The sequence below is a fragment of the Lepus europaeus genome, chromosome 10 (genome assembly GCF_033115175.1).
Source record: "Lepus europaeus isolate LE1 chromosome 10, mLepTim1.pri, whole genome shotgun sequence".
Lineage (NCBI taxonomy): Eukaryota > Metazoa > Chordata > Mammalia > Lagomorpha > Leporidae > Lepus > Lepus europaeus.
In genome coordinates this window covers 98,649,347-98,665,598 of record NC_084836.1, presented here as the reverse complement: position 1 = coordinate 98,665,598, position 16,252 = coordinate 98,649,347, and the positions used below count along the sequence as shown (strand labels likewise).

The following is a 16,252-nucleotide window of genomic DNA, read 5'->3' as shown; positions in this document are numbered from 1 at the left end:
AACCCTGCTGTTCTCATACTTCCCCTTCCACCCATCCACCACTTCTCATCCTTCCACTGAGGGATGCTGAGAAGCCATCAGCAAGCCCTCCCCAGCCCTCACTCCCCTCCCCAGGGGCCTCCTGTCAAATGTTCCTCCAGGGGCATTTTCACAACCTTCTCTGATGGCCACATCCCATTCTGCAGAGCAGAGGTTTCCTTGTGTGTGACTATGTGCATAACATTAAGATTGTGTTAGGTTTTTAAAGCAGTAGCCCCTGAAACCTGAGAATCTTCCTTGTTGTCTTGATGATTGATTTAAACCTTAAATTAATTTGTGTTTTGGCCTCTGGGAAGTAAGTGCAAGTAGTATCTCCCGCTGTCTCTCCTGTGTCACCCCTGGGCTACACTCCCCACCCATGCTCACTCCACCCTGTAGAAGACAAAGAGGAATAAGGCGCTGAGTTGCTGCTTTTGTCGCTAGCTCTGAGTCCCTGTCCTTGGTGACCTGGTGGCCGTGGCAGGGCAGGCAGGCAGTGAGCGTGCGTGTGTCATCTGCCCGCAGGGACACTGAGATTGATGACCTGAAGATGCAGCTGTCCCGCATGCAGGAGGACTGGATCGAGGAGGAGTGCCACCGTGTGGAGGCCCAGCTGGCCTTGAAGGAGGCCCGCAAGGAGATCAAGCAGCTCAAGCAGGTCATTGACACTGTCAAGAACAACCTGATTGACAAGGACAAGGGGCTGCAGCAGTATTTTGTGGACATCAACATCCAGAACAAGAAGCTGGAGACGCTGTTGCACAGCCTGGAGGTGGCCCAGAGTGGCACAGCCAAGGAGGACGGCACCGGGGAGTCGGCCGGCGGCTCCCCTGCCCGCTCCCTCACCCGCAGCTCCACCTACACCAAGCTGAGTGACCCGGCCGTCTGTGGTGACCGCCAGCCCGGGGACCCCCCCAGCGCCTCCGCCGAGGATGGAGCTGACAGCGGCTATGCAGCCGCCGATGACTCGCTGAGCCGGACGGATGCCCTGGAGGCCAGCAGCCTGCTGTCGTCGGGGGTGGACTGCGGCCCGGAGGAGACCTCACTGCACGGCTCCTTCAGCCTGGGCCCCCGCTTCCCCGCCAGCAACACCTGCGAGAAGCTGCTGTGTGGCATGGAGGCTGGCGTGCAGGCCAGCTGCATGCAGGAGCGTGCCATCCAGACAGACTTCGCACAGTACCAGCCTGACCTGGACACCATCCTGGAGAAAGTGACCCAGGCCCAGGTCTACGGGACAGTGTTCGAGTCAGAGGACAGGTGCCCAGAGCCAGGCCCCCACCCCCCAGGGCCCAGAGACCCTAACTCAGCAGTGGTGGTGACCGTGGGTGATGAGCTCGAGACCCCGGAGCCCGTCACCTGCGGGCCTACTCCACACCATCCCAGCGCCAACCCCAACCCTGGCCCATCAGTGAGCGTGGTGTGCCCCGTGGAAGAGGAGGAAGAGGCCACAGCCTCTGCTGAGAAGGAGCCCAAGAGCTACTGGAGCCGCCACTACCTCGTGGATCTGCTGGCCGTGGTGGTGCCAGCCGTGCCCACGGTGGCCTGGCTCTGCCGCTCCCAGCGGCGCCAGGGCCAGCCCATTTACAACATCAGCTCCCTGCTGCGGGGCTGCTGCACCGTGGCCTTGCACTCCATCCGCAGGATCAGCTGCCGCTCGCTGGGCCAGCCGGGTCCCAGCTCTGCAGGCGGTGGCTCCCAGCTCTGAGGGGCCCGTCCCAGGCGGCCTGACCAGTGATTGTATCGTAGAGATGCTCTCCCCCGCCACCCATTCCCCCTGGGACATCATCTTATTTATTTAGTTTTTTGTTTGGAACTGTTTTTTGGGTTTTTTTTTTTTCTCCCCAGGATATTAGTGTCTGGGACTGGGAATAAGGTTTGGGAAAGGTACCCCAAAACATTGACAAAGAAAAAGGTAAGGAGGCACCCTGATTGGACAAAGTACAGAAAGATAAGGCTGCGAGGGTCCCAGCCTGGCCCCTCTGTCCCCCTGGCCCTGCAGACAGGGCAGACCCAGCTCAGGAAGTCTCTGGCTGTGTGTATCTGGGGGAGGCTGCACTGCCCGTCCAGGCTTCCCCTGCCTGCACCATCCTGGCCTGCACACTGCTCTCTCCATGCTTCTCCCAAGCCTGTCCTCGCCCTCCACCCAGGCTTCTGAGCCAGTAGTAACTGCTCAGCTGAGGCAGTCAGGGCCCCAAGGGCAGGTATCTGACCCGAGGACTGAAGATCCAGCCTCCTTAACCTGCCCCCCCGCTGTGGGAGTCTGAAGCACAGTCAAGGCCACAAGCCTAAGGAAAGACCGTGTGGGGGCAGGCAGCAGTGCGGGTTTGGTGTCTGCTGACCCCAGGCCTTCCCAGCGTCCGCTCTCCTCTTGGCGCTTTGGACTGTCCTGGACCCTCCTTCCTGGGAGATAGCTTAGCCCGACAGTCTGTGCTTGAGCCCCAGCTCCCGTCTGGAGAATTCATCAGCCCAAGAAGAGGATGTAGGGTCCGGGGCGCCTCTGCCTCCCGACACGAGGCCCCTCATCTGCAGTCAGGGAGGGGCTGCACTCAGGAATCCTCAGCTCGATGGAAAAGCCCGAGGCCATGACTGCCCCTGGAGCCCACCCCAAATGTCTCCGGGGGCCTCGGGCCCAACTCCTGCTTTGCACTATTCTCACCCATCCCTGGATCTCCGAGGAGGTGGCTGGCTGCTTACTTTCAGGGTGAGGTTTCCTAACTCAGAGACCCCCTGCCTCTGAGGAAGGGTGGGAATCCCAGCAGGAGAGCCACAAGACGGGAGGATCAAAGCCATGATATTGGTCCAGGCCAAAGCAGGGCGCCCTGGGATGCGTTTCCCCAGGGCAGGGGTGTGCCAGGCTGGGCAGGAGCCTGCAGCTTCCCTGCTCACTCTCCAATCCCAGGCAGCCTGAGAAGGTTCGCTGTCTCCCTCCTCCTCCACCAAGACATCTGAGTCCCCCAGCAAAGCTGCTGACATTTGATGACCATGATATTTTACCAAACAAAATGGCTTCTCTTCCCCACAGGGGTCACAGCCACCTGCATACCCCACCCCGTCTTCAGAGGTTAGACCCACGTTGTGGGGCTGGTGGGACCCCATGTCTCACCTGCCCCCCTGGCCTAGGGGCCACTCTGGTTCTCTGCCAAGGTCGCTTGCCCCTCTCCCTGCTGCCCAGCAGCTGTTGCCTGACTGTTGGGCCCTGCCCTCAAGGGGGCACCTGCATGGGCTGGGCGTGAACAGCCACCCCAGCCATGGGGCACAGGCCCCCTTTGCCATGCCTCGATCGGGGCTCAGACCAGCCAGCTTTTGGGGAGCACGCACCCCCTTGCCCCAACCATAACCAAACCCGAATGACTGGGGCCTGGCTGGGGGTACCCCACAGAACACTAGGTTGTATCATGGAGAGGCAGGGGACAAACCAATCCAAAGCCAAGCCAGGCCTGGCCACGGACCCAGCCCCCCTGGCCATGTGCTCACAGAGACGCATAGCATCTCCTTAGAAATAGCCCAAGCTCTGCTGGGAAAAATAAATGTATGAACTATATTTGACAACATAAAGCCTATATATTTTCACCACTGGAATTCAGTCAAGCTTTGTGGCCCCCTGCTCCTGTCTGTGTTTTGCTGTGTGTGGCCTTCCCGTTGTGTCTGCGTTGGTGGACGTGGACAGGGCCGGGGCCATGGACCATTCTGCTCCTGTTTTCCTGCTAGAGAAAGCCCTTGTGAAGGGCTGAGCATCGCTGGGCCTGAGGCCTGCCTGTGTGGGTCATCAGGGGTCCTGACCACTGTGTTGAGGATGCTCTCTTTTAGGGGTTCTGGTGGGGCCTCCCAGGGCCTTTCTCCTTGCGGGTGGAGGAGGCAGCTCACTGCCCATCCCTGGGACAGACTCTGGAGGCACACTGGCCCAGTGGCCCTGGCCCGGCTCCCACGTGCATGCATGCCTGTGTGTGTGCACTCTGAATCCCGCATCTATGCAAAAGGTGCAGCGCTGTGCTCCAAGTGGTGGGTGCACAGCAGCTGCTGGCTCAGGCTCCCAGTCCCAGGGCACAGGGTGTGGGGCTGGGGTGACCAGGCTGGGGTCAGGGTTGGGCTTCCTGTTGAGAGCACTGTCCTCCAATGCTCTCCTCTGCCTTCCTGCTTAATGCTTTATATCTCCTCCTGCTGGTGGGTGGGACCTTGCCCTCCTGCCCATGGCTCCTGGAGCAGAAATCCTTGGAGTCTCCCTCTCTCCAGCCCCTTGCTGATTAAGCCCTGCAGAGCAATATCCCCAGGATCCACTTTCTGGAACTGCTGGTCCCTTGGAATCCAGCAGCCAGAAGCGAGTTCTCCTTAGTTCCAATATCCCTGGCCAGAGCAGCTCACATGTCCTGGCTCAGGAAGAAACTGGGAGTTGAACCTGAGCTTCCACATGGGAGAGCTGGCCCTGAGTGGAGTTCAGTATAGATATCCCCCAAGGGAATAATGAGCTTCTCACTGGAACACCCTTCTCCCTCGCCACTGACACGGGGGTCTGGCAGCACTTTGTGGGGGAGGGGCACGGGCACAAACCACAGGTTCTGGGACCAAGGCTTTCCAAGGGGCCTGTGCCCAGCAGGCCCACACCTCCCTTGCTGACCTTGGGAACAGTGCACACGGGTCACACTGCACTCTCCCACTGGGCCATCCCCTTGACAGCGAGTCCAGGGGCTGTGGGAAGGGGGTAGGTGGGGAGGGGTCATCACTCTCGTCGTCGTCGTCTGTGTCCTTTGTTCAGACAGAGTTGTAGCTGCCTCAGACAGCTCTGAATTAAAGCATGAAAACCTGGTGAGGCCCTCGGCTGTTTCTTTACACCGCGGTGGTTTTCTAAGGAGGCGGGGCTGCGGGGCTGGTGTCCTCCCCAGCACAGGGAAAGCCAGGTGGCAGCCTCTGCCCTGATGCAGGGGGAAGCAGAGAGCCCCTAAGGCCCTGCAAGGCGTGGGGCGCCACTCCCACGGGGAGTCAGGCACAAGGTCTACAGCCCCCTCCCTCCACCCACCCTTGGCGTCAGACGCTGCCGGGCACCGTGAGGACAGCACACTGCCTCCTCCAGCGGCCTCTGAAGTGGGCTCTCATGCCCATTTCCAGACGCAGAAAGCAGCTAGGGCCACTCTGGGGGACCCCCAAAGTTAGTGCTTCCCCTCCCAGCCCTGCTGCCCCACAGTCCTCACAGTCCCCCCAGTTCCAGCCATCCCTGCGCCAAGCCAGCAGGCGGCAAGTGACAGAACCAAATCACCGCTCTCTCGGGGGCAGCGACGCAGCCTGGGTCAGTTTCAAAGAAAACCAGCCCTGGCTTGTCATGAGACAATGCATTTCCGTGACCTCTGAGAAAAAGATCTTGTTTGAAATCAAATATTTAATCAGAAGACAGTGAGGATTACGGCTGCACGCAGACCGTGTGGAAGATCACATAAGATCACATAAGAACTCACCAAGAGTTCTCAACACGTGGAGCTGCTTTCCTGGTTCAGGCGGAATCTTGAAAAGTGTGCAGCTGGCTGCCTACATGCCCAGCATTTAAACCAGGACCAAGAACTGGGCCTCAGCCCAGCCAAGTGTCCCAGGCTTTGTGCATAAGGGAAGGATCCATTCCCGAGCTCGTGTCCACCCGCCTGGAACACTGCCCACCCCTACGGCGGCCCCAACCCCAGGCAGAAGCCAGCTGCAATCTGTCTGTCAGCCCAGGGCAGCTGCCCCCACCTGCAGGACGGTGGGCGGGCCCGAGGCCTCGTGGCTTCAGACATCTGGGATGGAGTGGTCCATGGTGCGGTGGAGCAGGGTTGGGGACAACCTGGAGATAGCAACAGTGACAGTGGGCAAGGCTGCCAGCTCCTCCCCCTGTCCACCCCACATAGCCTGTGCACCCGCTGCGGGCCTTCACTCCCAGGTCTGAGACCAAATCTCCAGCAGCCAGCAGTCCCCCTTGGAGGAAGGGAAAGAGGAGGGCAGGGCAGGGCAGGGCAGGCCCAGGTGGGCCGGGAGGTGCAAGGTGAACCGCAGGCAGGTGGAAGACTTACTTTTTGACCATGTGCTCATAGATCACAGAGGGGATGATGGTCAGGGTGATGACGTTCCCAGCTGTGCCCAAAATCTTTGTGATATCTTTGTCCTGAAAAGGAAACCAGTGAGCAGTCACTCTTGGGAACCAGGAGCCTGGGCAGCTCTGCAGGCCCCTGTGTGGATGCTAGAGGGTGGCACTGACACCTGATGCCAGGCTGCCTCCAACCCTGGCAGGTGAGGTCTTTCTCAAGCAAGACTGTGGGCTCCCACCTCAGGACCTGGGTCAAGTAGGTGGGCTGCTCCCCAGACTCTCCTGAAGGCACGGGGCGCACACATGCTGTGGCCCCAACACACAGCACAGCCGCACAAACCTCATTCTCCTTCCCTTTCCATCCCATCTCTCTGGCCCCAGAAACACTTGGGTTCTGGCCCAGAGCACAAGGGAGTAAACCAGCCAGTGGGAGACATCAAGTGCACCTGCCTGCCCACAGACCCTGCTGTCTGGCCAGCCTGAGCCTCTTCCTCTAATGTCTCATTGACAGAAGCCCCTCAGATCATGGTGAGAGAACAAGAAACGAAAAGGCACTGGTGTGTGTGTGTGTGTGTGTTTAGCCTAGTGGTTAAGACACCTGCATCCCACAGCAGAGTACCTGAGTTCAAGTCCTGCCTCCAGCTCCTGGCTCCAGCTTCCGGCTAATGCAGACCGTGGGAGGCAGCAGGTGATGGCTCAAGTACTTAGGTCCCTGCCACCAACATGGGAGACCTGGGCTGAGCTCCTAGCTCCTGGCTTCGCCTGGCCCAGCCCTTGTCACTGTATGCATTTGGAGAGTGAACCTGCAGAGGGAAGCATTCTCTCCATCTCTTTCTTTCTCTCCTGTCCCTCTGCCTCTCAAATACATACATAAATGATTTTTAAAAGATAATTAAGTTACTGAGCAAGGTGTGCCAGACAGTCCAAACCCCGAGGCTAGGGCCCAGTAGAGCCTCTGGCCCCGACTCCAGCCGAGCACCCTGCACTTCGCACCCATGCCATCCAGATATGCTCGCCTTAGTTGTTCCAGAACAAATAGGAGAAAGTGTGCTAATAAGGACTAGTAATGGCCGCAGGGTGGAAATACCAAACTTTGCAAGGATAAACAATCCCGAGACTCAAAGCTGGGGCAGCTCAGGCAAGGGATAAATCCGGTCCCTAAAAGCCTCTCAAGGCCCCGTGGTGCAGTGGACAAGGTCATGACCACATCCCGGGCCACCAGGGAGGAGGACAGATCCACAGCTCGGAATGGCTGCTCGGAGAAGAGCTGAGATCACAGAGTTGGAAGCTTTGAAAGGAGCAGGGGTCTCTGTGGTGGCAAAGCTCAAGCTGTTCAAGAACCTGTATCCCCAAACGGACGTTTTAACTCTGGTGAGCTTCCTGCGCAGCGCCCTGCCCGACCCTGGGCGACGGGCCAGGGGGCGGCAGCAGGAGACACCCTGGGCAGGCATGAGCCACCTGAACAAGTCTCCAAGGCAGGTGAGGAGCCTGCCAAGCGCACAGAGGCAGACTCGTGCCTGGGCGGCTCGGTGATGGCCCCAGTGGGGAGCAGACAACCGGATAAGACTGAGCCACGCAGGCCCTTCTGCAGAGGGAGCTGTGGCTGCAGGATGGGAAGGGGCGCTCACAGAAATCACAGGCCGGATGAGGAGCCACTCTCAGCTCCTGTGGCGCTGGGTTCACGGGTTCGCACGGCTCCTCCCTGCCCATGGGCCCAGAAGACACTCGGCCTCCAGCCCTGGCCCTACACCCCTGCTCCTTCTCACTTCGTATCGATGCAACACCCCACTCCTGAGACACGAGCACCATTTCTAAAAGACTCCTATGAACAGGGGTATGGATGCCACCACCAACCAAGGGCCACCAAAGGAAGGGGGCGGCCATGCAGCCCGTGGCCACCTGCGCACACTCATCCTTGCCTTCTTCCCATGGCACTGCTGGCCTCCCGGGTCAGTACACAGCTGCTGTCTATTGAGTGCTTCCTATGCGCTGGGCACCCTGTTTTGTCTCCTGCTCACAGCAGCCTGAGGGTGTGGAAGCAGCAGCCCTGCGGCGTCTACCTTGAGTCCGATGACGTTCTGCCCGTTGATCTCACACACGTAGTGGTTGGTGAGCAGCCCGTTGCGGGCTGCGGAACTCCCTTTGATCAAGGAAGTGATCTTGCCCTTCTTGATGAAGAAGCCCACATGGCCTGCGCTGTCCTTGTGCATGGTCACAGTCCGCTGGAATGGCCTGGCGGGGGACACATGGTGAGCTGGGCCTGGCTGGGGACGCAGCTTGGGTCACACTGAGCGGTCCTCAGGCCTGGCCACTCACCTATCGCGAACAACCATGACGATCTTCTCGGCTAACGCCTTCTTCAGCACGCGGTGGACTTTGTCCGTGCTCCACCCGCTGCAGTCCTGCCCGTTGATCTGCAGGATCTGGTCCCCAAAGCGCAGCCCCACAAGGGACGCGGGGGTGTTGGCCTGAACCAGCTGCACAAAGACCCCCTGGGAGAGGCAGGGTCCCAGAGTCAGTGTCCCTGGTCCCACCTGGGCTCAGACCACTCCTCCAAGCTGTGGCTTTCCGCCGAGTCCTCCTGGGGCTACAGGGTACCAGGACCACAGCTCCCCAGCAGGTGCAATGGTCCCCTGCTCTTAGGAGGAATCACTCCCAACTGCACAGCTGGGAGGAGGGGAGTCAGGATTTCACACCCAGCCCAAGGCCGCACCCTAACCACTGTGCCACACGGCCTCTCCCAGAGGCACCTGGCTTCCCTGGCTTCCACGGTCTATGGAGGATCGCAGGGAGGGTCACAGGAGGAAGGTGGTCTCTGACGATCACAGCCCATGGAGGGTCTGGTGGGATGGGGGAGGGGGAGGGGTCCCCGCCCCAGGCAGCACTGGGCCTGGGCCTCTGGGGGAGGAGGGGTGGCCAGAGCAGCCATGGGGGCCAGAGTGCTGCCTGCTCTTGGAGCTGGAGGAGCGCTTGCACCCGGGGCCCCTTCTAGAGGCCCCCGGGCTCCGGCGGGCCGCCTACCTTGTCGATGGCGCGCAGCTGCAGCCCAATCTTGCCCTGCTCGTTCTTGCACAGGTGAATCTCCCGCACCCCAGGCTTGATCTCCGCACGCCGCACGCCCAGGTTGTTCCCGGACACGGGTGCCACCACCTGGCCTGCCCAGGAGCCAGAGACGGCTACCTGCAGACAACAGGAGGGCAAAGGGGTCAGCCCGGCCCTCGGGTGCCCCCTAACATCGGGGTCACCACGGATGGGGGTGGGGATGGGGAAAGGAGGTGGAGTGGTCCCGCCCCCGCAGCTCTTTTCCGCAGGAGCCGAGGGCAACGTGGCCTCGTGGAGCCACTAGGGGGCGTCAAAGTCCACGTCCTAAAGAGCCAGGGACCGGGATACAGGAAGGGGACTCTTAATTTCCAAGGGAAATTGGGATCAGGAAAAGAAAAGTTTAAAACCACTTAAAATGGAAAATAAATTCACAGCAAATAGGTGCAATTGAGGATAAAAGGACTCAATTTTATTTTTGCTATAAAAAATTAAGCTAAAAGTATAAAAACTTATCAACCGCTTCCCCTTAAGAGGCAGGGCGAGGTGGGGGTGTCTACTCTCCCGACTACTGTTTTTTTTTTTTTTTGACAGGCAGAGTGGACAGTGAGAGAGACACAGAGAGAAAGGTCTTCCTTTTGCCGTTGGTTCACCCTCCAATGGCCGCCGCGGTAGCGCGCTGCGGCCGGCGCGCCGCGCTGATCCGATGGCAGGAGCCAGGTGCTTCTCCTGGTCTCCCATGGGGTGCAGGGCCCAAGCACTTGGGCCATCCTCCACTGCACTCCCTGGCCACAGCAGAGAGCTGGCCTGGAAGAGGGGCAACCGGGACAGGATCGGTGCCCCGACCGGGACTAGAACCTGGTGTGCCGGCGCCGCAAGGCGGAGGATTAGCCTACTGAGCCGCGGCGCCGCCCGACTACTCTTAAATAGCGCTGGAAGACCCAGCCCGCGCAGTAAGGGGCATCGGGCATGCGGATTAGAAAGGGAGAAATAAAAGTGCTGCCACTCACAGATGACATCGTGGGTGACAAGCCCCTGCCCTCTGTCTTTCTGTCCACGCAGCTACTCCTGTGTCACAGGCAGCCTGCACTGGGGGGCCCCAAGCTTGGGCTCTCATCCCATCTGGCAGCCTGAAGCCAGAGGTCAAAGGGCAGGCCCCTACAGGAAACCATGGAAACCCCAGGCTGCTTTTCATGAGGGCTCACAATGGAAAGTGCATTGAGAAACAGAGCCCCAAGAATCCTGGGGGAAAGAGGAGACGGAAAGACAGGGACACAGGAAGTCTGCCGGAGCGGCAAGACCAGGAAGGCAGGCAGGAGGCGGATACGCACCGTGCTCCCCTCGGCGCTCGGAGACAAGCTCTGCTGGACCTCTTGGCTGGAGAGGGAAAGGCCCATGTAACTATCCAGTTCCGCCAGGTTTGGGTACAAAACTGGTTGGGGAGGGAAGCAAGGAAGCAGAGAGGTGTCACTCAAGGGTGTGGCCACGACCCTTTCTGTCGCGCTCCGGTGTGGCCACTCATTTTTAGAAGAGATGGAGTGTGAGGATGCTGTTTCCTCCCAGGACTGCCACGGGTCCCTGGGAGCACTCATTCCCCAGGCACTTGCTGGCGATGTGGCCTCCTCTAAAGATCTGCAGGGCAGGCGTCTGCCTTTGTCCAGGGCTGGCCTGGGACACCAAGTCTATCAGTTACCACCTTGGCATTCAGCTGCGGCTGGACATGGGACACCAAGAACAGTGCTGGCGCTGGGGCCTCAGGACATCCACAGACTGTGGCCGGGAGAGGGCAGGTGTCTGACCCAAGGGTACCCCCACCCCAGAATGTGGGGGAGACAGACCACACAATGGGAGAGCGAGTGCAGGCCCTGAGTTCAAGTTTGCCACCACAGGACCTGCATCAGGACCACCTGAGCACCTCCAGGGATCTCCCAAGGGTACAGGGCTCCTCTGATCAGAAAGTCCCTGCCCTCTCTAAGCCAGCTTTCCTGGTGTCCCCTTAAAGGCTTCTGGTGAGGGTGGAATGCACGTGAGGCCCATGTGCATGGGTAGCAAGTGAGAGATAAGCACCTGGAAACCGCCAGAGGAGAGGAGGCCGAGGCCTCGGGCTGCTACTGCCCTGCCCCAGACCAAGGCCTCCCCAGCGCCTCAAAGTCTCCCCTGGTGCCTGGGACCCTCCAGGATGTACAGAGCATTCGGCGGGGGTGGGGCAGGGAGAGTCTTACAGGTTGTGGGGTGCGTGAGACTCACCTGGAGACGTGGAGGTGGCTGCCGCCGGGAGCAGCAGCGCAGGCATCCTGGACTGGGCCTGCGGAAGCACGGGCAGTGCGGTCAGCTGCCGGTCCAGGCAATGTGAGTGTGGACCACTTGGGGCGGGGCCTGTGTGCCCTCAGAGCTCACAGAGACTGGCTTCTGCAGATGTGCCCATCCCCGGGAGGGGGTTCTCCTGGGGCCCACACTCCCCAAGTATCACAACCCAGTTAGCAAGGCCCATCTCTGAACCAAGTTCTGAGCTCCAAAGTCCCAAGGTGCCAAACCCTCTCTGGGACCACAGGGCAGTGGGATGGAGGGAGGGAGGGAGGGGCTTCCAGGCTGGAGCATGCCAAACCCCATCCACACACATCCTGCAGCAGATGGCTTACCTGGATGACCTGGTCCACCTTCAGGTCCTCCAGAGATGGGTACAGGGCGGACATGGCTGCTCCCTGAGACACCTGCAGAGTCCAGGGCATGAGGAGGGGTGAGGGTGCCAGGCTACACTCAGGCGGGACAAGGACAGCCAAAGGTGTTATTATCCCCGCTTTAGAAAGGAGGGCACTGGGGTTTGAGCCAGTCTGTGTGGTTTCTGAGCCTATGGCCTTCCCTCACAAAATTCCATAGTAAGGACAGGCGCTGTGGCGTAGTGGGTAAAACCACTGGCTGCAGTGCTGGCATCCCATATGGGCGCCGGTTCAAGTCCCAGCTGCTCCACTTCAGATCCAGCTCTCTGCTAGGGCCTGGGAAAGCAGAAGATGGCCCAAGTCCTTAGGCCCCTGCACCCGCGTGGGAGACCCGGAAGAGGCTCCTGGCTCCTAGCTTGATATTGGCGCAGCTCTGGCCATTATAGCCAATTGGGGAGTGAACCAGCAGATGGAAGACGTCTATCTCTATCTCTCTGCCTCTCCTTCTCTGTGTAACTCTTTCAAATAAATAAATAAATCTTTAAAAAAAAAAAAAAACTCCATAGCATCATGATCCTCTGACACTGGGCTGTAGAATCTAGATCCAGGGCCTACCTAGGACAAGCTGGAAGGAAAGGGAGATCATGGGCTACATGCTTCCCTGTATGCCCCAAAGCTCAGATGCACTAGCGTGGCCTGGCTACTCAAGCCAGCAGGTGTGCACGGAGAATGTGCTGTGCTCCAGACCTGTTAGGGGTGTATGTACAGGATCAGAATTAACCACTTCTGTCTGTCTGCATTTGTAGATGTCACAGTGACCCCACACTTGCAAACAAATATATTTAGTCATTGAGTCAAGAGGTCAAATGGGTGAGAGTGCCCACAACCCATCAGAGTGCCTGATTCGTCTTGGCTGCTCTGCTTCCAATCCCGTTCCCTGCTAATGTGCCTGAGAAGGATGATGACCTAAGTATGTGGATCCTTGCCACCCATGTAGGAAACTAGGAGGGAGTTCCTGGCTCCTGGCTTCTGCCTGCTCCAGCCCTGGCTGTTGTCAGCATTTTGAGAGTGAACCAGCAGTTGGCAAGATGTCTCTCCCTCTCTATCCTGCTGTCACTCTGCGTTTCAAATAAATTTTTTCTTAAAAGGTGCCAAATATAAACTCCTGGAGCAGTTCAGTTGCATATTGTTTTCCAATAAATCCAAACCCACTGGCAAATTAGATACAAGCATGATCGGAAGTAATCCAGTGTGAGCGTTTACATATTCTTTTATTATAAATTATTTTCATTTTCTTCATTTCTCCTTTATAAAGACATGATATCCTATTAACATTGATTTTTATTTATTTTTTTACCCAGGAGTCGTCGTCGCCTGTAGCCTCGGGCTGCACCTGCTTGTTCCCTCGTTCTCTATTTGCAGTTTTGATAAGTGGCACCGGAGAGAGCCCCGACGGTCTCCAGGCTCTGCCCTCCACTGCTGGCCTCAGACTACCCACGCGTCACACCGCTGCACGACCCCCAAAAGACTCCGCCTACCACACCTTCGCCATTCGAAACGGCGGAAAGCGCCTTCTGCCGGTTGCTATGGGCTACGGCGCCTGCGCAGAACCTCCGCTAGCTGCGCGATGGAGTCTGGGGCGCATGCGTCTTGCTGTCAGCCTCAGAGCCGTTCCCAAGACGCCCCGCGGCCGCGGAGCGGAAAATGTCTTCACGCCGCTTGTGGGGCTGGCTGGGTGGGTCGCTAGAGTCTGCCGGGCCTCAGGCTTTCCAGGCGCCGGCAACCACAAAAAGAACTCAGGTAAAGCAGCAGAGTAAGGGATGGCAAGGCTAGGTCGGGCCCCCGGTCCCCTTCACCACGTTGGAGGTTACGCGGGTCCAGTCGCGCTCCTAGGGAGCGAGTGGGCCCTGGCTCTCACGCACCTGGCCTCTGAGCGCCATTTACGGCCCTCGAGGGAGCGGGGTGGGTTGAGCCATCCCCTCCTGACCTACAGGATTCTGTACTGAGGCAGCTGCGGGAGGGACGGAGGCCGAGGCTGTGCGCCGAGCTCCCCCTGCTCGTTGCTGGTACTGAAAAGCAAGCCCCCCCTGGCTCTCTGCCTTCGGAAGCTCCTCTATGATGTGTTTCCTACCCAGTGTGACGTCACTTTCTTCTCGTCTCTGGGAACCGGCTTTCCGGCTTGGCAGAGCTGAAAATGCCCCGCCTTGCCCCACGCGGATTCACCTTGGCTCTCTGTGACTGTTTGGGCCCTGCTGCCCACGGAAGGGGACGGCCTGATGGCTTCCCCCAGTGAGACCAGACCCTTTGCCCATTATAAGGCGTGCAGGCAGGCGGTCAGGAGAGAGTGCATGTGAACGGCCACGGCAAACCAGGAAGGCTTCCTGGAGGAAGGAGGACCCTGACTGGCCCTTGCGGGATGGAGGTTCAGGCTGTCGGGAGTGGAGGATGCCAGTCCAGAGACAGGGAGGCCCGTGCCTCAGTCCTGCTGCCTCCTGCAGGTTATTTAAAGGGAGCCCACAGGTTTTGCCCAGCAGCACTACCAACCCCCAGCAGCCCTGCCAGATCCCCTGGGCTGCACCAGAAGTGTGGGAGCCCTCAGCTCCTGCTTGTCCCTCCTCTCAAAGCTACACGCAGCTCTTGCCCTCAGGATAAATCCTAGACTTCAACCTGGTAGTCAGATTTCCACACTGTCATTCCTGGCGACGTCTGCGGGCTCACCTCCTCCCTCGTCCACGCTCAGTGTGATGACATGCATTCCAGACTACCTGTAAGTCCTGCACGCAGCCAGCTGGTGCGTGCCTCCCGACTGTGCAGGTGCTGTTCCCTCTGACTTGAGTGCCATTCCTGCCTTCCACCTCCGCCTGGTTCATCCAATGAACTCTTCTCCCCTCTTCAGTTCTCACCCTTCCCCCAGATCCGCACACACACACCTGCCCACAGAGATCGGCAGCCCTCCACGCTCTAGACCACAACGAATCACATATTTATCGATTTATCCTGCATTCTGTAAATGTTCATTAAGCACCTATTGTGAGCAGGACCTGTTGCATTTCCTGGTTTGGAATTCCCCTGTATTTGCCTGTCTACCTCACTGGTCAGGGATCGTCACTCATTTATGAATTGCCAGTGCTAATACAGCAGGCAGCTGGTTAATGTTTCTTCAAGGACTGGAAAAGCGGACACAGAGGGAAAGAAAGCCTGAAAGTCTCTGTGTTTGCGATCAGTGAGTGAAACCTCCCTGCTGCTGGACACTGCCCCGGGCCAGAAAGGGAGAGGACATGCTGCCCTGGCGGGGGAGAGTGGAAGGCTGGCTGGCTCCTCGGGAAGAGGGCTCTGGCTCTGCTGCTAAGAACTGGCTTCCAGGAGAGCCCAGCGGGCCCTTCCCTCCCGGAGAAATTTTCCTTCCCACAGCAGCTTCCAGGTCTCCTTCTGGCACTCCTGTACTTCCTAATGGGAGCGGATGAGCTCCCACTGAAACAATGGCAAGTGGGTCCCTGGGAGATCACCAGGGCTGAAAAGAAAGAGCTTTCAGTCCTCAGCTTTGAACTTGGAATGAGAACACTTTGTTCCAAAGAGCTGAAACTGTGGGACTCCCACCTGTTCCTGTGGACAGCTCATCCATCCTTGGGAAGACAGCGTGTGGGAGGGAAGCGTGGGTTAGAGTGTCAGAGGAATAGCTCCTGCAGGGCCAAATTAGCCCAGGGAGTTGTGAGTTGGAATAGAAAAGGCTGTTGCTAGGCCACGAGCGTGCCCCCCCACCCCCACCCCAGAAAAAAAGCATCCACTTCACAAATCACATTTCTGAAGCCAGGTCCAGAGGAGGCAGGGGAGGAGCAGGACGAGTTCAGACAGACTGCCTGTGACCTGCAGAGAGGAGCGCAGGCTGGCCTCTGGGGCGTCACTTCTGCCTTTGTAATAAGGGTAGCAGTGCTTGTACCGTAATGCTCCTCAGATTGATTGTTTAAGAGCTGGTGCCTGGCCCGTAATAGCCATTCAGTTCTCTGTTCTTTCATTCAATACATAACTTCCCGGGGGCCTCCGAAGTCCAAGTGCTGTTCTCGGTGCCAGCAATAAGGCAGCGAACAAAGGGAAAATTGCTCCTTGAGAAGTGCCCTTTTCTGGTGGGAGCTGGGTAAATAAGCTTGTGACTGTGGGCTGTGGGGGTGGTGGGAAGTGCTGGGGCAGGGGGAGTGGAACGGGGTTGGGGAACAAGAAAACCAGAAGAGCCTCATTTCAAGCGAGGGGGCACATTGAGTAAATGCCTAAAGAGATGAGAAGAGCACCCCAGTCTGAGGGCACAGCCATGCAAAGGCCCTGGGGTGGGAGTGCCAATTGTATTTAGAGAGCATTGAAGCAGGGAGGCTGTGCCAAGGGGGAGTAGAAGTAGTGAGAGGCCCAGATGCTATAGGGACTGTGGATTTGCATGTTTACCCAGGTGAGGTGGGAGCCACTGGAGAACAGAGCAGCAGTGCTGTGGTCTAGGTATCATTTTAAC

The 16,252-nt window shown here is 58.4% G+C and overlaps 2 protein-coding genes and 1 long non-coding RNA gene across 5 annotated transcripts in view; 2 read left to right on the top strand and 1 right to left on the bottom strand.

Moving 5' to 3' along the window:
• The window catches only part of SNPH (syntaphilin), a 42,783-nt gene extending 37,971 nt beyond the window's left edge, over positions 1–4,812 (top strand). For all 3 annotated transcript variants that reach the window (XM_062203964.1, XM_062203965.1, XM_062203963.1), the window contains one exon: positions 544–4,812. In XM_062203964.1, coding sequence (XP_062059948.1) covers positions 544–1,723 — 1,180 coding nt within the window. In that variant the 3' untranslated portion in view covers positions 1,724–4,812. The remainder of the gene's footprint in view (positions 1–543) is intronic.
• Positions 4,813–5,406: 594 nt separating this feature from the next.
• On the bottom strand, positions 5,407–13,432 carry SDCBP2 (syndecan binding protein 2). The gene is made up of 9 exons (XM_062203967.1): positions 13,115–13,432; positions 11,740–11,811; positions 11,348–11,405; positions 10,432–10,532; positions 9,083–9,241; positions 8,378–8,553; positions 8,122–8,293; positions 6,048–6,139; positions 5,407–5,821 (listed from the first exon to the last, which is right to left on the bottom strand). The coding sequence occupies exons 2-9, from the start codon at positions 11,791–11,793 to the stop codon at positions 5,767–5,769; spliced, it is 867 nt and encodes a 288-aa protein (XP_062059951.1). The 5' UTR covers positions 11,794–11,811; positions 13,115–13,432; the 3' UTR covers positions 5,407–5,766.
• Positions 13,419–16,252, top strand: part of LOC133768963 (uncharacterized) — a 45,604-nt gene continuing 42,770 nt past the window's right edge. The window contains exon 1 of the long non-coding RNA XR_009867085.1: positions 13,419–13,557. This is a non-coding gene — a long non-coding RNA (uncharacterized LOC133768963). The remainder of the gene's footprint in view (positions 13,558–16,252) is intronic.